Source organism: Chelonoidis abingdonii, chromosome 20, assembly GCF_003597395.2.
Source record: "Chelonoidis abingdonii isolate Lonesome George chromosome 20, CheloAbing_2.0, whole genome shotgun sequence".
In the NCBI taxonomy this organism is placed as follows: Eukaryota; Metazoa; Chordata; order Testudines; family Testudinidae; genus Chelonoidis; species Chelonoidis abingdonii.
The window spans coordinates 1,973,102-1,993,169 of NC_133788.1; the positions used below are offsets into that span (position 1 = coordinate 1,973,102).

Sequence of the window (20,068 nt, forward strand, 5' to 3'; positions counted from 1 at the left end):
GGTTACTCCCTTTGCAGCAACTGAAGTTCTTCGGGATGCGTGTCCCTGTGGGTGCTCCACTCCCTGCCCTCCTCCCCTCTACTTTGGAATACTAGTAAAATCTCTCCATAGTAGAGAAGCGGGATACGGGACACAGCCGCTCAGGAAGATTCCAACGAGATAGGAGATATCATCTGAGCGCCTGCGTCCCAACCAGGCACTGCTACCGAAAATCTCCGATCAACAGTGCCGGGATGCACCGACACCTAGAGTGGAGCACCCACAGGGACACACATCTCGAAGAACTTCAGTTAGTGCAAGGTGAGTAACCTTCTCTTCTAAGTATCTCCAATATTCTCAAATATTAAAGAGCACTACGTCTTCCTTCTGATCCGGACAGTCTGGATGGCCATTTCCCAAACAGCCTGAGGAGTCTCCGGTCTGGTTTTCAGCTCTCTGCTGTTCAAAGGTGTCTGGATGTGGCACAGCTGGCAGGCACAGACTCACTTTTTATTAGTCAGTTTCAGGCTCACTAGAAATTCTCTGCTGAATAGCGCAATCAGGACACGATTGTGTTCAGCATTAGCCTCTTCAAGGGTGTCTCCACAATCAATCCTCTACAGCCAAAATAGTCCAGCTTGAAACAGGATGACGGTAATGCAGACAAGGTACATTTTAGTTCATGCTAGCAGGGTCTACATGGGACAGTTACAGCACAACATTTTAGTGTGCACTGCAATTCACACCCCCATAGTCTGCACTGTGGGGCTGTGTAGACAAGCCCTTATACACCATTTGCAATTACATCAACTCCCTGAGTCCCTCTAGCACTTCGTGGTGACATCCCTGGTGCTCTTCTGGAGACAGAGAAATGCCAAATGGCTTTCCCAGCAATCTATATCTGCCTAAAGGAGTCCAGATGTTTGTCACACGTTTCACCTACCAGAAGCCATCTGTGGTGTCTGACTAGAACAGCTCCATTGTGAAGCTGGGCAGAATCCCTCCAGTGGCTGAGAAAGTTCACTGGGAATGTTCTGGAGCTTCGCTGAGGTGTATGGGGTGAATACCAGAGTTCGTCTAGTGTTTTAATAGCTACTGGACTGCTGTCCAGTCTGTCAATCTTTTAACTTTCTTCTAGACTCCTCTCTCCACAAAGCTGTCACGCTGGTTTTTAAGTTCTTCCTTCATAGGAACTGCTGCTCTGTGTGGTGCATGTAGCAGTTTCATTTTAGGGCTGATTTCCAAGTGATATTCTCCAGAAAGGAATCCAAGACCTTTACAAAAACCCCCATATTGATTATTTGCTCCTTTGTTACAGGCTGGAACTGTCTGATACCTTGCAGATCATTACATCATCCATCACTTCCAAAAGCCGCAGCTTGTCACTTGATTCTGACCAAAGCATAAGTACTTATAGTGTCTCAGTTATTTCCTGGTCTGGTTTGTGAAGCTGGACTGTGTGTAGACACTTCACTGTCCTGGGGCGACTCGGGAGAACGTTAGCCTTGCAGCTGCTTCAGCGTTTGTCCACGAGGCCGTAGAATGCTTGCTTCACAGACAGACCCATGCACTGGCATTGCAGATGGGCGTGGAATGCCAAAGTGACTCAGGGCCTCTGCTCAGCCACAAAGTAGAATTTGATAAGTAAAATCTCTGACTCCACATTGCGAACTGCATTTAAATATTGCATATGAGAAACAATCTGCAGTGTTTAGCAACAGGTTTTATTGGTCCTGCAAAACCCAGGAACACTGCTGCATATGCTTGAGTACTACCTCCTGGCACCTCATCTATTCTCTATTTATGTACATATATGCAGAGACAGAGCACTTCTTTTGCATTGCAGCTGTTTGTGATTAATTTTCCCGAATCTAGTCGCTGCGTTTTTCAAGCTAAATTTATTTGCTTATTTTCTTCCTGTATTTCTAATCTGTCTGGTCCCATTTCCAAAGTAGTGAAGTATCTGCAGGCATTGAATTTGCTGTGACGGGTTTCACAACCTTTTGTATTTACATTCCACAAATATTCAGACAAGCAACTGTTTCCTTTCATTCTCAATAAATGTGGGGCAAGGAGAATGGTGTAAAGACTTGGACAGTTGTGCACTTGTTCTGGACATACTTGTGTATCCATTGTGAGAGCCCCTTGTGGGATGGTCTAGGTTGGATATTAGAAAAAACTTTTTCACTAGGAGGGTGGTGAAGCACTGGAATGGGTTCCCTAGGGAGGTGGTGGAATCTCCATCCTGAGAGGTTGACCTGGCCTGGCTTGACAAAGCCCTGGCTGAAATGATTTAGTTGGGGTTGGTCTTGTTTTGGGGAGGGGGTTGGACTAGATGACTCCTGAGGTCTCTTCCAACCCTAATCTATGATTTGTGAGTCACTCAGTGACGGGAGAGAAACGATCTCATGTGATTTATGTGCCTAGTCACACAGCAGAGAAGTGAATATTTGAAGCAATAGTCCTGGCAAATAGTCTGTGAGCAGACCATAGACTGAAACATGTCTATGTAAACCATGCAGTACCTGGATAATTCAGAGAGAAATGGACACTTGTCAAGCCCTACCACTACCTCAGCAGAGCACCCAAGCCCGGAGTTCATGCTCAAACTCTGCCTCTGCTGGGGCTTGACTTCACTGTCAACTCAGAAACAATTATACAACTTTCCATGTAGCCTTCCCCCAGTACATTCTTGACACACAACACACCCGTGTGCATCCACACCCAAAGAACTTGTGTACTCCTTGTACTGCAGTTGAGTTTACTCTGCTGTAAGGCCCAGGGCATGAAGGGTGTGGTCAGGGGCACCCTGGGTATACAAATAATGGTTATTGTCAATCACTAATCAAAAATGGCTCAATGTATTTTACTCCAAATTAAAACAAACTCAGCCTCCCTAAAACACCAACAACCAAAACCCCTTTGGTGCTGATGCAAAGCCTGGAAAGTGTCACATCCATGGTAAGTGGTTTCAGAAAGTTCTGAGCGAACCAGGTACTTACAAGAGCAGTTTAGTTTTATCCTTAGCTGTAGCTTGGACTGTTCCTTACCTGGGAAGGTTAGACTGACTATGCATGTGGGGACAGGAAGGTTCCCCCAGGACATGCTGGCAGGAAGCTAGGGGCATGTTGTTCTCCATGTTATTGCTGGATCAAGGCTCCGTTGGAATTGGGCTTTGGGGGCTAGGATACCTGTAACTTACATTTTTTTTTTGAATGCAGGATCCAAGGAGGAGATCCAAGATGTGTACGAACATTCTGTTTAATGAAAGATGAACTGATCTGCATACTACAGAGAGCCAGAGTGGACAAAACATTCAGGAAACGAACAAGAACTGGAATCAGTGACTTATTTCCTGTTTCTCTGAGCAGGTAGTGTAGTAACAGTCCTAGTCTGCCCCACACTGAGAAACAAAATGTGCCGATAACCTCCATGAAGCCCCCTTCTGCCTGCTCCCTGCCCACTTTACTGTATTGTGGTCACACAAACCCACCGCTCCTCTCTCTTTTTAAGGCACGGACAGCACACACTGATCAGAAGACACTCTGGGGGCATGGACTTACTCATTCCAACCCTGTGTCCAGTGTTCGTTATCTGGAGAGCCTGCTGGGTAGACATAAACTGGTATTTTGGCATGGTCACAAACCTGGGGAAGTTTGGAGGCTTTTGGAAATGTTTTGGAAATGGGCAGACCTGTGAGACTAAAAGCTGCAGAGATGACATTATAAAGCCAAATAGCTCCTGCCTTTTTCATTTTGTCACTTAGGTCAAAGTCAGGCCAGCCTACTTCACTAACCCTGAATACTCTTATTTCTCTAGCTTAAGCACAAGATGCTGTCTTCCATTTCTACACTGCAGGAGCTCTCTAAGGTCCTGAGTCCGCAAGATGCTTCCATTGACTGCAGTGGGAATTGAGGGTCCCTGCCACTTGGCAATTAACTGTCCTTCAGCTGAGGCCACGGCGGAGACAACTTGTCTTTTTGCCCATACTAGGATCCAGCTGGAGGAGCAGTGAGGACATTCAGGATTCTGCTAGCATTTCCAGGAAAGAGCTGGGGCTGAGAATCTTCTCAGAATCCATTACATTACCTGGAAGTGTTATTGGATTCCTCATTCATCACTTAAGTCTTTGCTTAATTATCAAAGTAGTTATAAAGGCCAGGCCTGTAACTGTGCTGAGTAGCTCACTTGCAGTGCATGTTTCAAAGCCTCTCTTTTTTGGAAAGCTTGGGAATCATGGAGAAATGAGAGACTACGCTCTTAATCCATGAGCCAGCATGGGTCCTCCTTCTCTGCCTTCCTCATCGTGATCATTGCCATCATCATCACATGACACAGTAAGAGGCACACTCAAGTCATTGGGAAAGCATCTGGGACAGTAAATGCTCAGTAGTGCCCCATCCCAACTAGCTTTTCTGGAATCTTAAGCTCCTTTCAGTGACCTGCAAAGTAATTCTTCAAAATCAGCTGTGTCCTTTTCTAGCTTCTTTCTGATGGAGACAGAAGGCTGGAAAAATTAGGGAGGGGTTTTTGTTGTTGCTTGTATTTACTTTAGAAATCCAGGAATTCATGGATTCACAAGTGTTAAGGCCACAAGGGAGCATTATGATCATCTAATCTGAGCTCCTGTAATAACACAAGCTAGAGAACGTCACTCAGTGAGTCCTGCATCAAATCCATGGTTTCTTACTGCAACATAAGAACATATGGACTGGAAAGGACCTCCTAGGTCTTTGACTCCAGTCCCTCAATATCACAGCCAACCCTGTCAGATAATCCCATTCATAACTGTATCAATCTGCATTTTGAAACCAGTGATATTGTTTGGCCTCACTACCCGCCTCGGAAGGCTGTTCCAGACTCACACTGCTCTAGAGCTGAGCTAGAGCAGATCTGTTAGAAAGAGACGCATATTAAATTTGACTTCAGTTCAGTGTGCAGCTGTGGTCAAAAAAGCAAAGAAGATGCATGCAGAATGGCACTGAGAATAATAAGGAAGCTATTATAATACCAGTGTAGAACTCAGCGGTGCAGCCTCCCCTGGAATGGCGCAGCTCTAATCAGCCCTCTCAGGAAGGATAGTGTGGACATGAAGGGTTTCAGAGGGCGAGGGTGATGAGAATGATCAGGGACTGGAAAGATTGCGATTGTTACCTTAGAGAGGAGACAGATCAGACTAATGAACAGTCTCAAGAAGGGAGCTGCCACGGGGAAGGGGGGGCGCCTTAGGGCAGAGGGTTGCTACAGGGCTCGGGGGGGTGGGGAGGCGCAAGGTGGAAGTTTCGCCTGGGGCGCGAAACATCCTTGCACCCATCCTGACTGTAGGAGAGACCAGGCCGAGACCTAATGGGGGGACAGATTTCCCACAGTTGCTACAATGAGGTGTTTGTGCTCAGGGGCAATAGGTTTGTATAATTTTTGGTGGTGCCCAGAATGAGTCCAAGTCCCACCTCACCCCCTACACCTGCCTAAGGTTCTGGGAGGGAGTTTGGGTGCAGGAGGGGTGCAGGTTCTGGGAGGGAGTTTGGGTGCAGGAGGGGTGCAGACTCTGGGAGGGAGTTTGGGTGCAGGAGGGGTAAGTGGTCCGGCTCTGGGAGGGAGTTTGGGTGCAGGGTATGGGCTGTGGGAGGGAGTTTGGGTGCAGGCTCTGGGCTGGAGCAGGGGGTTGGGGTGTGGGAGAGGGTGAGAGGTGCAGCGCTTATCTCGAGTGGTTCCCAAAGCAACCCGCACACCCCTCTGACAGCGGCACCTAGGCAGAGGGGGCTGGGAGTCTTTGCGTGCCAGTGTCCACAGGCACTGCTCCCGCATCTCCCATTGGCTGCATTTCCCGACCAATGGGAGGTGTGGAGTCAGTGCTCAGGGCGGGGACAGCACAAGGAGACCCCCCCCCCGACCCGCGGGGCCGCAGGGACATGCCAGTCGCTTCTGAGAGTGGCTTGGAGTGAAGGTGGGCAGGAAGCTGCCTTTTTTAAATCACCTGGGGGCAGCAGGTGGGGCCAGAAGACACTCCAGGGGAGGCACGAGGGGGCGGCGGGGGGGCCGGGGGAGAGACCCGGCCCTGAACATTGGTGGAGCCGGGACCCTGGGCCCTGAATACTCCTGGAGCACAGGCTCCACGGACCCATATAACTTGCTGCCCCTGTTTGCACCTTTCTCTGAGGCATGTGGGGCTGGTCCCTGTCAGAGACAGGGCCTTGGCCTGGATGGATCTTGGTCTAACTCTTGTGTTCTATCCTGGCTTTGATGTGGGACCTTTTTTTTTTTTTTTTTGGGGGGGGGGGGGGTTTCCAGGGAAGTTTACTGTGAATTCTGAACCCCTTTCTGTCTCCCAAGTGTCCACTGCCATTGAAATTAGCCAGGTGTTAATAGCAGCTAACCAACACCACTGTTGTAAATAGTCTAACCAAAAGCTCTTCTCCCAGTTGGTCTGCTCTCATTCTGTTGGCTCCTGTGATATCACCATTTCACTAGTTCTCCAGCCAACTGCAGTTTTTCAGCGTGGAGAGGGGCTGGATTTCTAAGGTCAAAGACAGATTTGTATCTTAAACTTTGCAGGCTTTCTTTCTCCATCAGAAAGAAGAAATAAAAGGACACAAGCCCAGTCCCCCTTTTCCCTCAAGCAGGTCACCTTTAAACTAGAAGTGAAAGCAGGAGCTGGCCTAGAATCCCCAGATTCTGCTTACGGACAGTGCGTGCTGGCCTATGGCTCTTATGCAGTTCATCACATGCCCCAGCCAAATGCTGTTCAATTGTCTTTGTTAAGACAATTGAACTCCAAGCTGCTTTCAGACCAAGGGCAGGATCCTGCACAGTGCGGACTTCCACCCCAGAGCTAAACCCCCACTGATGAGCCCACTCGGCATCTTGAAAGACTTGGCCTCTCATTCGCAGTTTAACAGTATTCATCTCTTTCCCTTAGGACAGTGGTTCTCAAATGTTTGTATGGCTGACCCCTTTCACACAGCAAGCCTCTGAGTGCGACCCCCCCCTTAGACATTAAAAACACTTTTTTACATATTTAACACTATTATAAATGCTGGAGGCAAAGCGGGGTTTGGAGTGGAGGCTGACAGCGCGCGACCCTCCACGTAAGGACCTTGTGACCCCAAGGGGTCTCGACCCCCAGTCTGAGAAGCCCTGCCTTAGGAGGACTCTGGCTGGCATAGGCCCCAAGCTCAGTGGAACGTGTGCTCCGTAGTAAAGGACCCCTGCTGCTCTGTACTGCAGTATTAGGTGGGCTGCATTGGGCAGTTCCTGCTTTAAAGTGTTTTTATTTCCTGGCCTTATGCTGCTACTTTTCTTTCACAAAACCAACCTATCAAGGCCTAAGGATCCCTCTGGGCATGGAGAGCAGATCTAGGAAGTAGTGTAGATGGCGGAGGGGTTGCCGTTCTGTCCATATGAGTTATCAGATGGGAAGAGCTCTGTCTGGAAGAGTTAATCCAAGGCACTATTCAATAAAAGGAGGAATAGATTCCTTAGCCGTCTAAGAGGGGAGGTGATGTAAGAATCAATGACAAATAATCCTGACATGCTGAACACTTGCACCTCCAAATGGACATGTAACTTCAAGGAGACTCCCAGGAGCTTAGCAGTACTCAGGATCAGGCACTGCATGTCAGTAGTGTTTGTCCAAGGCAGAGGTTCAGGGTTATGCTCTCATCCTTGCCCTGTAGAGCGAAGGCCCCCGCTGGGAAAAGAAGTGAAAGCCAGAGCTGCTCCAATGAGGATTACCAGCACTTCCCCAGAGCCCCCGGCAGCTGAGTTACAGCCTCTTCCTAGGACAGCCAGCGTCAATGAGAGGAGCCCAAAGCAGGCACAGCTCCCGGAGCTGTGTCTATAGCCTCCTTCGTTCATGCAAACAGCCCTCTGTTCCTTCGTCTTGTAAAGCTCAGATCCTTTTGAAATGTGAACATGGTTTTTAGTTTTTGCTGAGTCTGTTCTGCAAGGCTCTTGGGTGTTTTGGGTAAATTACAAACCAAAAAGGAAGAAAAGGTTTTTTTATATATGCAAATCTGTATATTTATGTCTGAGATGGAAACAAAGATGTTTGAATATGGTGATATGCTCAGAAATATATTTATTTACTAATATATTTATCCACGTATCAGGTCTGTTCTTGTGTTTTTGTTCTGTATACAGTCCTTAGAGGCTTGTGTTCTAAGAAGGTGCCTCCTTCCAATTCCACAGAAATAAATTATTTCAAATGATCTCCTGTTGGCCTCTGACGTTGATGAGGACACTCCCAAGCTCCTAGCTGTAGGTGGGAGCAGGAGGTACAGTCCAGTGCGTGTGTAAAGTCAAGTACTTGAAAGTTGGTTGCCTCTGCAACTTTAATTCTGCCCTCATGTGTACCCAACTTGTGCACTGAATGAGGCAGAAGTCTCAAAGGAAAAATAATACGTGACCAAGTAATTAAAAACTCTATCGCAATACACACGCACAAAGAAGGCAAATTAAGGTTGCATGGGCAACCCTAAATTAGGCATTTCCTAACTTTCAGGTGCTAGACTTTGCAACTTAAATAAGCGACAAAGAGTCCTGTGGCACCTTATAGACTAACAGACATATTGGAGCATGAGCTTTCGTGGGTGAATACCCACTTCGTCAGATGACATGCGTCTGACGAAGTGAGTAGTCACCCACGGAAGCTTATGCTTCAATACGTCTGTTAGTCTATAAGGTGCCACAGGACTCTTTGTCGCTTTTTACAGATCCAGACTAACTCGGCTACCCCTCTGATACTCAACTTAAATAATGTTCTTTCAATGTAGTTTTCTTCTAGGTAATCTAGTTGTTTTAAAAAAAATAAAAACAAATGCTATTGTGTACAAATGTAACAACCCAACACACATCAGCAGTAGGAACTGAACCTGCTAGCACCTTATCTGGTAAGAGAAGAACTTGGTCAGCCCATCGGGGAGAGGGACTGCTGACTGTGAAGGTGTGGGTGTGGATGGGGTGAAAACCACCCTGGTTCACTTCCTCTCCCTTCTCCCCCACAACCAGAATGTGGGGGATCTACTCCCACATGTAGTGTCTCAAGGGGGGATGGGCCACTGGAGCTGTGTGCCAGGTTTGGGGGATGGTCATTGGGACCCTGGCCCACCTGTCTCCGTCCATGAGTAACTACTGTACTTACTCTCCCCCCACCCCTCTGGCAGCCAGCATTGTGAAGATAGCACAGTAAACAGGATTGCTTCTGCCTCCTGACAAGCCCAAGCTGTAGTTCTGTGTTAGCTGCCTGTGCAATCTGCTGATTTCAGGAATTCCAGTAGCCTGAGAAAAGCACTGCACAAACATTAATGTCACAAGCCCCTCATTCCTTGCAAGGAGTAGGAGTTGGAATCAGACACAACAGAGACATCCCTCTTCAGGTACAGTAACTCCTCACTTAACGTTGTAGTTCTGTTCCTTAAAAATGCGACTTTAAGTGGAATGATGTTAAGCGAATCCAATTTCCCCATAAAAATTAATGTAAATGAAGGGATTAGGTTCCAGGAAATTTTTTTCACCAGACAAAAGACTATGTTATATATACACACACACACACACAGAGTATATGTTTTAAACAAACAATTTAATACTGGTACACAGTGATGATGATTGTGAAGCTTGGTTGAGGTGGAGGAGTCAGAGGGTGGGATATTTGCCTTACTGCTAAATGATGAACTAGCAACTGGCTGAGCCCTGAAGGGTTAACTTTCTCACTCTACAGCGCAGCACTGCCCCTTTAAGTATACTACCTTGTTAATTAGGTCAGCTTGCTGAGACCGCAGCTGCTGCAAGCTCCCTCTGTCCTGGGCTCTGGTGTGTCCCCCTCGCTCTACGGAAGATGGGGTAAGGGGGAAACCCTGACATTACCCCCCCTTTTCCTTTCCGCTCCCTCCCCCACCCCCACCAGCAAGCAGGAGTCTTGGGGAGCAGCTCCAAGGCAGAGGGTAGGAGCAGCACACGGCAGTGAGGGGAAGGGCAGCTGCTGCACAAGGAACTTAGGGGAGTGGGGAGCTGATAGGGGGGCTGCCGGTCCACCCTGGTTCCAAGCCCCCACCAGCTAGCTCCAATGGGCTGCTCTTCCTGCAAGCAGGTGGCTGCCAAATGATGTTAAAAGGGAGCATTGCACAACTTTAAATGAGCATGTTCCCTAATTGATCAGCAACGAAACAATGTTAACTGGGACAACTTTAAGTGAGGAGTTACTGCACCTTTGGTGGCTTCCTATCCCCTTCCTGGGAGAAAAGACAGGACAAGTCACATTCCTGGGGCAATAAAATGGCTTCCTCATCTCTCCCCTCCTGATACTCTAAAGTGAGAAGGTGAAGAAAGGGCATTAGATGAGTGTGTGGGAGGATGGGAGAGTTAAACAGAGAAAAGGAAAAGAAAAGTGAATCAAATCAAAAACTGAAAAGTAGAGGAAAAGAGGCAGGAAGACAGAAAAAGGAAAGAGTTACATGGACTGAGGCTTTGAGCAGTATGGCAATTTACTTTTTATTATGCATCGCCCATACAAACACAGAGTGGTTCTTATCTTCCTGTGGCTGGACTATATAGAGGATTATGAACCAGCTACAACCCATGTGCTAACAGCACAAGCCAAAGAGGTTCAAGGTACATACCCAGGCTCTCTAGTGGGTTTGTGCTTGAGCAGCTAGTCTGTGCTGCCACAGTTTGATCACTACTGGTACCTGAACTAGCTAGATTAAAACTAGCTCAGGTACGTCTACACATGCTAAAATCGCACCTCCAATTGCAGCGCAGGTTTACTCCAAAAGAGCCAGAGGAAAGAAGCCAGATCCATTTCAGCGGAAACCAGTCACTTGTGCACCCTTCCCCTTCCTTCAGGCAAGGGTATTTCTGTCTCGCTGCCAGAAGAATGAACTGGAGACCTGTCTTCTCTTCTCAGGCCACACGCAGTTTCCAGAGCCAGTAACAGACTCCAAAATTCCTGGTCACCAAAGCCCAGATCCTCAAAGGTATTTAGGGCCCTAACTTCCATGGAGGATCTGGGCCCAAAAATCTCCTATTGACTAATAAACAGCTGGGTAACCGGCTGGGGAAATGCATGTCCAGTCCTCCTCCAGCGGCTGGTCTGCACCAGCGTCCGCGGTCTCGGCACCAGCTCACTTAGCCAGAGTCCTTCCCAAGCACGTAAAGATCAAGGGGCAGAGAGTCCGGCGGCCCCTCACAGCGGAGGGTGAGCGACCCGCTGCGCGGGATGCGGCGCGCCAGGCGCTCAGCCCAGCGGCTGCTCCAGCAGCGGAGGGTCCGGCCGCGCACGCGGCGCACAGCGCGGACCGCAGCTGGGCCCGCGTCCCCGATCTGCTTGTTCACGGCCTGGCCGAGGAGCGGGTGTCACGCACCGAGGCGGAGCAGCTGGAACGCGCGTCATGCGGCCAGCGGGGCCGCCCCGCCTCAGGCCCAACCGCCAAGTGAAGCCAGGCCGGGCGCCCCGGAGTCAACGCTAAGCCGGGCCCGGTTGCTAAGTGACGTCAGGCCCGTTGCCAAGCCCCTCTCCCGCCCCGGAACGAAGCATTCTGCGCTTGCGCCTGGCGCCGAGAGTGGCGCGGGACCGGAAGTCCGCCTGTGCGGCGCAGGAAGTGACCGAGCCGTGCTGCTGTGTATCTCTATGGGCCGCGGAGGGGTCTCTTCTTCCGGTGGGGGTGGGGCGAGAGATGGCGCTGGAGACGGTGCCCAAGGATCTGCGGCACCTGCGGGCCTGTCTGCTCTGCTCCTTGGTCAAGGTGCCGGGACGTGGGGGAGGGGGGCGCGCGGGGCGCGGTTATAGGCGCGTGGGCGGAGAGGGGACACGCGGGGGGGTCGAGGGCGTGGGCGGAGAAGGGACACGTGGGGGTCGAGGGCGTGGGCGCGGGGGTCAAGTGGACACGCGGGAGTGGAGAGGGGACACATGGGTCGGGCGCGTGGGAGAGGAGAATGGACACGCGGGGGGAAGTGGACACGCGGGGGAGGGGTGGACACGCGTGGGGATACCTGGCTCTGATCCCTCTCCTCCTGCCACACAGACGATCGACCAGTTCGAGTATGACGGGTGCGATAACTGCGACGCCTACCTGCAGATGAAGGGCAACCGTGAGATGGTCTACGACTGCACCAGCTCCTCCTTTGATGGGTGAGCCCCGGGGCAAGGCAGCTTGGGGGCCACGGTGACTTTCTGGGAACTTGGGTGCTACGAGACACCAGCTCTAGCACCTCCTGGCCCGGCTGCTCCCCCAGGGGCTCCCCCTTGGGCTTGGCCTAGCATGTCACAAGACTGATGTGAGGCTGAGGGTATGATCTAGGCACAGTCGTGACTGGCCTGGGTCAGCTGACTTGGGCTTATGGCACTCAAGCTGCAAGAGTGTAGAATTGCAGGGCAGATGCTTGAGCTGGAGCCCAGGTTCTGAGACCCTGTGATGGTGAAGCCTGGATTCAAGCCTGACCCTGAATCTCTACACTGCAGTTTTTAGCCCTGGAGAGTGAGTCAGCTGACCCAGACTAAGAGCCTTGGTGAAGCAAGTTTTTTATCACAGTGTGGATGTACCTTGAGGCTTCCCAGTGGTCTATCCATAGGCTAAAGTGCCTGCCAGTGGGCGTGGAAGCCAGAGATGTTGGATTGGGGCTCTGTAATGAGGAGCATGATTGTATCCCACTGTTGCTTACAGAAGGAGAACAGCATTCTCCAGCTGGGGAGCCCCCACATGAACAAGTGTCACAGCTGAGAGAGGTTAAACAAACCAAGGATAACTTTAAGGGCCTGAGAAAAGAACTGAGGATGGGGTTGCCTCTAGTCATCTTAAGGATGCTTTCCAAGGCTGAGCATGAACAAAGACAGGAGACTATATAACAGGGGTGGCCAGCCTTACTGACCAAGTGAGCTGTGTGTGATAGTCTTCAGAAATCTGAGAGCCAGGTGCACCTGCCAGGGCTTGTGGCTTCTGCCCTGTGGCAGGGTGGAGGGGCTAGGGGCTCTAGCCCCGCAGGAGGCACCTGCTGGGGCTTGAAGGTTCACCAAGAGTGGGGCTGAAGCCACCAAACCCCAGCATGCGCCTCCTGCAGGGCTGAAGCTCCTCGATCTCTCTCCTCTCTGGGCAGATGCCCCTAGCCCAGCCATCCTGGTGCAGGGCAGAAGTCCTGAGCTCCCCCTGTCCAGCCTGGAAGGTGGAGAATGGGTATGGGGGGCTCTGCGAGCTGCATTCGAACTGTAAAAGAGCCACAGTTTGGCCACCCCACTGTATAATACAAATTCTTGAACTCCAAGGCCAGAAGGAATCATTGTGATCGTGTAGTAGTCTGATCTGTAGAACACAAGCCGGAACACTTCATTAAAGTGATTTCTGAAGCAGAACTTGCAGAAAAACATGCAATCTTGATTTAAAAATCGTTAGCGATGGAGAATCCACCAAAATCCTTGGTAAATTGTTCTAATGGTTAATTACGCTCATTGTTCAGAAATTACGCCTTATTTCCCATCTGAATTTGTCTAGCATCTACTTCCAGCCATTGGATTGTGTCATAGCTTTCTCTGCTAGATTGAAGAGCTCATTAAATCTTGGTTCCCCCTGTAGATACTTAGACTAATCAAGTCACACTTTAACCTTCTCTTTGGTTAGCTAAATAGATTTAGCACTTGAGTCTATCACTATAGGGCAGGCTTTTCTCTGAACCCTCTCCAATTTATCAACAGCCTTTTTGAATTGTGGGCACCAGAACTGGACACCGTATTCCAACGGTGGTTGCACCAGGGCTGAATACAGATGTAAAATAACCTTTCTACCCCCCACTCAAGAATCTTCTGTTTATGCATCCCAGGATCGCATTATCGCTTTTTGCTACAGCTTCCCATGGGAGCACATATTCAGCTGATTATCCACCCTCATCCCACAAATCTTTTTCAGAGTCACTGCTTTCCAGGATGGAGTCCCCCATTGTGTAAATATGCCCTATGTTCTTTGTTCCTAGTTGTATGCATTTTCATTTAACTGCAGTAGAACACACATTGTTTGCTTGTGCTCAGTTTACCATGAGATCCAGATCACTCTGAATCTGTAACCTGTTTCATTATTTATCACTTCCCTTATTTTTCTGTCATCTGATTTCATACTTCCTTCCAGGTCACTGGGAAAAATGTTAATTAGCATAGAGCCAAGAATCTGTGTGACCCTGCTGGAAACACGCCCAATGGGATGACAATTCCCTGTTTACAGTTACGTTTTGAGCTCTGTTAGTTAGCCAGTTGGTAATCAAATTAATGTATGCAATGTTAATATGCAGTCCCTTGGATTCTCATGCTATATTAGAGGATAGCAAATGTACTCGTGGTTAAAAAATACGTTGGGCATGATCTGGAATATTGCAAACCTGTGAGCCTTACTTTGCATCAGTTAAACTGGTTGAAATAATTAATATCAGCTAGTTGTACTAGAATTCTCAGTGTTGTCAGTTCGTTTAAATTGATTTATCAGCAATGTAATTAATTATCATCAATCCCCCTGCTGCAGGAACTTTTGTGAAAATGCAGCAAGTTCTTGCCTTCATATGGCTGGCGGATGGGGGAAGAGCCCCACACTGTGCATTGTAGTTTAGGGGAGGATGCATTGAGAGGTGAGTGAGGCGGGCCATGAGTTCTAGTCCCTCCTCTTCCACTGACAGCTGCTAATATTTCTGTTCCTTTAACCAAAGTCTCTGACTGTTACATTGGGGGAGGTAGCTATCATATGCGCCTTTCACAGATGAGCTAACGCTTGCACAGATTCACTTCAGGCAAAAATGGTAACAGAATCCATGTCTCTAATATAGTAGAGCCAAGTGTGTAAAATTTTGCCATACAGCCTTCAGTAGGAACAACCGGAACCGTGTGTATGGCTTGTTGGAGCCCTAACAAACAGTATGAACCAGAGTAGGCCTGGTATTGGCTAACCAAGTAAGCCCATTTCTGACTGGAGAGGATGGTACAAGAACACGCAAAGGTTTCAAATAACTTTGTAATAAACAAATTTTCAAGAGGTGGTACAGGACCACACCAACCTCCCAAAAGATAAGGAGGGGATGACAGGGTAATGGATGAGGGTATTTTGTTGGAACTAGAAGGTACAAGGAGAAGGGCAGTAACTAACAACACCTGGAGTGTCAGATATAACTTGTTTGTATCAGTGTATAAAAGGAGAAACTATAGAAGGGGCCACTTTGTAATGGCTGAGGGAACAGCATCCTGTTATGCTGACTGAGGAGTTATCTTGTCATATGTGTGTCAGTGTCCCTGTTACCCATTGGCCAGGCGCTTGTACTGTGCTTTGCTGACAATAAACCTGGCCACGCACCTTCACCATAGAGCTGAGCCTGTGGCCTTTCTTTATGAATGGCATTGTCTGCTGCCTCGGCAAGCTGCACTCTCTGCTAGGGCCGCTGACCCCAGAGCTCCAAGAACAGCAGCATTAACAACTCTGCAGCACAGCAGTACCCTGTAGCACTAACACCTCCATGTGCTTCTGTAGCCCATGCTTACACAATGTGGTGAAGTCTTGCTGCTGCTAGTACAGACAGAGGTCCATGGTTCAGTTCCCTCGCTGGTCAGACACAGGGGTGCTGTTATGTTATGTCAGGCCATGCTGTCTGTAACACTAGCCCACACTCTGCTCTCCGGGCCAGGGATAGAAATCCAGAATCCTCCTTTCCAGTGTTCCACTGCTGCTCCACTGGCAATGTATGTTGTCCCTCTGTGGGCCAGACCATATAGAGAATAACGTTCTCCATCTGTTCTGTGTGTGTTTGTTTTTTCCTCCCCCTTTCTCTCCATCCTCCCCTCCGTTTGCTCCTGTGGCTGAAGGGAATGAGGTCTATACTGTTGTTGGGAGGCTAATATGAGGGGGCAAGGAGTCCAGGAGAGCTGGCTGTATTTTAAAGAAGCCTTGTTAAGGGCGCAGGAATAAACCATCCCAATGTGCAGAAGGAATAGCAAATATGGCAGGTGACCAGCTTGGCTTAACAGAGAAATCTTTGGTGAGCTAAAACTCAAAAATGAAGCTTACAAGAAGTGGAAACTTGGACATCTGGCTGGGAAGGAGTATAAAAATATTGCTCGAGCATGCAGGGGTGTAATCAGGAAGGCCAAAGCCCTCCATATACCCCACCCCATTGAAACTCAGACCCTGCTTCTGGAGCCACCTTGCACCTAGTCCTCGGCCTCCAGACCCCCGCTCCTGCACCTCCACTGAGCTCCCTGCACTCAAAGCCCCATCTGATGCCCCACCCTGAGCCCTCACTGCCCCAGCACCCAGACCTCCCCAGTGGAACCTCCACACCCAGACCCCCAGGCCTTGCGCTGTCAGGGTTGGGAGCAGCATCACTGCTGAGTCCGTATCCCAGGGAGGGGGGTTGCAGGGTGATCTCCCACCTTCATGCAGCCAGTGCCTGTCCTGCCCATTGCCATGCTGGAGCCGCAGCCACTGGAGCCTACTGACAAATAAAACTTGCAGAATTTTAAAATACCATGCACAGAACTATTAAATTTTTGGTGCAGAATGCCCTCTAGAGTATACGGTAACCCGTCTTTGATGTCCAGGCAGCAGTGCCAACCATGTGTATAGATAGTGGAGTCTCAAGTGTCTGATCTGACTGGTCAAGGCAGACATGTCTCTGTCAGCTTGCAGGAGCTGGTACCTTCCAATGGGTTAATGGGAGTCTCCTGTTTCCACACTTCCCCCTCCTCCCTTTTATCTTTTGCCAGAGGGAGCTCTGCCATGGTGACACCATAGAAGAGGGCTTAATTTTTGCTGCTAGTATCCATGACCCTGCTGCTGCCAGGTGCTGGGGAATGTAGGAGGAGGGGGTCTTAACTTGCTCTTCATCCAACCTCTGGTTAGTCCGGGTTGTGCTGTGTGGTGGGATTGCAGTCAGAAACATGCCTTGTGCACTAATCCGCTTCTGTTCTGCAGGATTATTGCTATGATGAGCCCTGAGGACAGCTGGGTCTCCAAGTGGCAGCGAGTCAGTGAGTGTGTCTCTCCTCTTATACTTTAGCTTATTTTCCTCTGATGAATGTTCAGGTAGCAGCAATAGCTTTCCTCACCACCCCCGCAGGGCTAGGGAGGTTGGATAAGTTTCAGGTGGGACTGTGGAGTCCTGGCTGGTGCTCTGTTGTTGATCAGATGTCCTTTAAAGACATGGTGATTTACTCCGTGGAAAAAGTGCTTTCTCACTCCTTCTAGTGTATTCCTCCCTTATTACCATTGAATTGGGGGCGGAGGTGCAGGAAATTCAACACACCAAATTACCAAGGGCTGAGGTCTCTTGCCTGGATGGTGATGTGCAGAATAAGCCAGTGTGTGCGCTGTCTGTCTGTCTGTCTCTTGCAGGTAATTTCAAGCCTGGTGTGTATGCAGTGTCTGTAACTGGTCGTCTGCCCCAAGGTAATCTGGCTGATTTTTTTTCTCCTGATTTTTAAAAGGGTGGTGGGGTGGTGTCTCCCCATGTAGGGGGACTCACCTGAATGCGCACATGGTGGAGGGAGGATCAGAATTCTATTCTCAGCTCTGTCGTGTGCTCTCTGTATGATCTAGGCAAGCTTTGTGCCTCTCTGCCTGATTTCATTTGGAGATTACATGTTTGCTTAATAAAAGTGCAGAGATATAATTTACTACACACCATTCTGATCTCTCTGTTTTTAAAAAGAGAACTATACAGTATCAGAACATGTGTTAAGCTGAGTACAAACTGGCTAACTGACGGTCTCAAAAAGCATTTGTTGATGGGACATCATCATCAAATGCAGGTGTTACTGGTGGGGTTCCACCGAAATGGTAGGTGATAGGCCCAGTGCTGTAACATTTCCATCAGTGATCTGGATGTAAACATAAAATCATTGCTGATCAGTTTTGCGGGTGAGACAGAGGAGACGTGGTAAATGACGAAGTCTGGGCAGACAGTGTTTTAGCCATGTGGGTCCCAGGCTATTAGCGAGACAGGGTGGGTGAGGTAATATCTTTTTACTGGCCCACCTTCTGTGGGTGAGAGAGACAAATTGTTGAGCTTACACACAGCTCTGTAAGCTTCAGTGTTTGGCCGTGCTGCTAGAGTAACCCCCTGCTGACTGCCTGAAATTCTGCTCTATGGAAAAGTGCATGGAGAGAGAAACAGTAGATGGTCAAGGAGATAGCAGGTGAAGCCATCCAGGCAACATGCCAACAGACTCAGATGGCAGCGCAGAACTGACATGGTTGGCATCTGCTCAAACCTTGGCCCTACCCAGTGTTGGCATTTGGAAAAAAGGAGGAGATGATGCGATGCAGTGTTACATATCTAGGAAGAAGTGGTGCAGGCTGTACCTACCCAATGGGAGCAGTGAGCCTGTAAAGGGTTTAAGGGTCAAAGTGGACAAGCAAATCATCCTGACTTCCCAGTGTGACGCCGGGGCAGACAGAGCTAGTGTGAGCTGTGGTACAGAAACAGAAGTAGTGACTAGAAAGGCGATGTTCACCTCCGTATACAGCATTGATGAGACAATACTGGAAGACTGTGCAGTTGTTGAATCAACACTTTTTAAAAGACGTTGGAAAGGTTGCAGAGAAATTCAGAGAAATGATGTGAGGGCTGATGAAAATGTCTTGCTGCAGGAGACTTCAAGAGCTCAACTGTTGAACTGGTCAAGGAGAAGGTTCAGGGGAATTAATTACATGGGGAGAAAATACTGGGTGCCAAAGGGCTCTTTAATCTAACCTAGTGCAGAATGGCTGAGCAGGGCCCAGTGGCTGGATGTTAAAGCCACACAAATGCAAAGTAGAAATAGACACAAATATTTAACAGTGATGGCACTGAGCCACTGAAACAACCTGCCAAAGGGATCAGTGAATTCTTGGTCTCAGTGTTCTCAAATCCAGACTGGATGCCTTTCTGCAAGGTGCTTTAGTCAAAGACAAGTTACTGGGTCCAATCCAGGGACAACTGGGTGGCATGTAATGGTCTGTCTTATACAGGCAGTCAGACTGGAGGATCTAATGGGCCCTTTGAGCTGCCCATCTCTAAAATGGGGCTGAGACTTGCCCACCTCACACAGAGTGTGAACAGAGTAATTAGTGAGGCTTTGGGCATTATGGGAACGGGGACAGGGTGAGGGCCTACACCTGGGCTAGGATGAGTAGGTGCATAGCCACCAGATTTCCCAAGTCTCCCTTTTCCCAATGACACTGAAGTTCTTGTTTGTGTTGTTGCAGGGATTGTGCGGGAGCTGAAGAGCCGAGGTGTGGCCTACAAATCCCGAGACACAGCCATTAAAACCTAAGCCGTCATTGCACCACATGGAGGAGTCTCCAGCACGTGGCCAGTGTTCCTTTTCTGCAGAGTGGCTGGGGTACCGAGACTGCTCTAGGAAGTAGCTCTGGTGCTTTTCAGTCTGGGGGGGAGGGGTGGGAAGGTGAGCAGGAACTTGTAATTTGATGGTGGTGGTAGTGGGGCTTGGATCAGGCCCAGCTGCTCAAGCAATATCTGAATTCTTATGGTGCCTCTCTTCACCGAGCAGATGGAGAATCTTTGAGGCCAGGATAGGGGAAGCAGTGGGCTGACAGGAACACATCTGTGTATGATGAAGGGTTTCTCTAAGAGCATTATACAGACACCCCCACCCCAAGTTTCTCAGAAGCAGCAGGTCAACCAGACATTGTGTGGGGAATGGGTCATGGGAGGGAGGTTGTTTTGTGTAACTATTCCCAATAAAAATATGGTCACAGGCATCTGTTTTTTTTTTTCCTGGTCGCCTATTGCACCAGCCTCCTAGCAGCCTATCTGAGGAGGGCTGGGGCCCCATGCAGGGACTCACCATGGGAGTTGGTCTGGTTGGTTTCTGCCCTTTGCATGCTGGAATTGGGCTTGGATTCTGCAACTGCCACCCCTTTCTCTGCACCTTGTGATTCCCAAAGATGGGAATCCTTGTGCTCACTGGGATGGGGCCTCGTTTCTGCACTACCGAGCAGAGTCTAACAGCTGAAGCTCCAGTGCCAGGTGCTGAAGGAAGGAGAGAGCCGGAGAGGAGGAGGACGTTAGGAGCTACTTCCACTATCCAGTGCTCAGTAACGGTCCCAAGCAGGCTTTCCCTGGGTGTTTG

General features: G+C 49.2%; 2 protein-coding genes and 1 long non-coding RNA gene across 3 annotated transcripts in view; all 3 read left to right on the top strand.

The window, feature by feature from the left end:
• RNF43 (ring finger protein 43) overlaps positions 1–5,207 on the top strand; it is a 120,138-nt gene extending 114,931 nt beyond the window's left edge. Inside the window, exon 9 of the mRNA XM_032769940.2 lies at positions 3,201–5,207. Within this exon, the coding sequence (XP_032625831.1) occupies positions 3,201–3,244 (44 nt within the window). The 3' untranslated portion in view covers positions 3,245–5,207. The remainder of the gene's footprint in view (positions 1–3,200) is intronic.
• Positions 5,208–11,594: 6,387 nt separating this feature from the next.
• SUPT4H1 (SPT4 homolog, DSIF elongation factor subunit) lies at positions 11,595–19,697 on the top strand. The gene is made up of 5 exons (XM_032769894.2): positions 11,595–11,720; positions 12,000–12,106; positions 16,908–16,963; positions 17,328–17,381; positions 19,182–19,697. The coding sequence occupies exons 1-5, from the start codon at positions 11,652–11,654 to the stop codon at positions 19,247–19,249; spliced, it is 354 nt and encodes a 117-aa protein (XP_032625785.1). The 5' UTR covers positions 11,595–11,651; the 3' UTR covers positions 19,250–19,697.
• On the top strand, positions 12,147–14,400 carry LOC142047979 (uncharacterized). Its single transcript, XR_012657322.1, has 2 exons — positions 12,147–13,905; positions 14,088–14,400. It is a non-coding gene; the product is annotated as an uncharacterized LOC142047979 (long non-coding RNA).
• Positions 19,698–20,068: the final 371 nt, after the last annotated feature.

Coding starts and splice junctions, on each gene's coding strand:
- SUPT4H1 (XM_032769894.2), top strand. CDS start 11,652: ATGGCGCTGGAGACGGTGCCCAAGGATCTGCGGCACCTGCGGGCCTGT. Junction 11,721..11,999: donor TGCTCTGCTCCTTGGTCAAG/GTGCCGGGACGT, acceptor CCTGCCACACAG/ACGATCGACCAGTTCGAGTA. Junction 17,382..19,181: donor AACTGGTCGTCTGCCCCAAG/GTAATCTGGCTG, acceptor GTGTTGTTGCAG/GGATTGTGCGGGAGCTGAAG.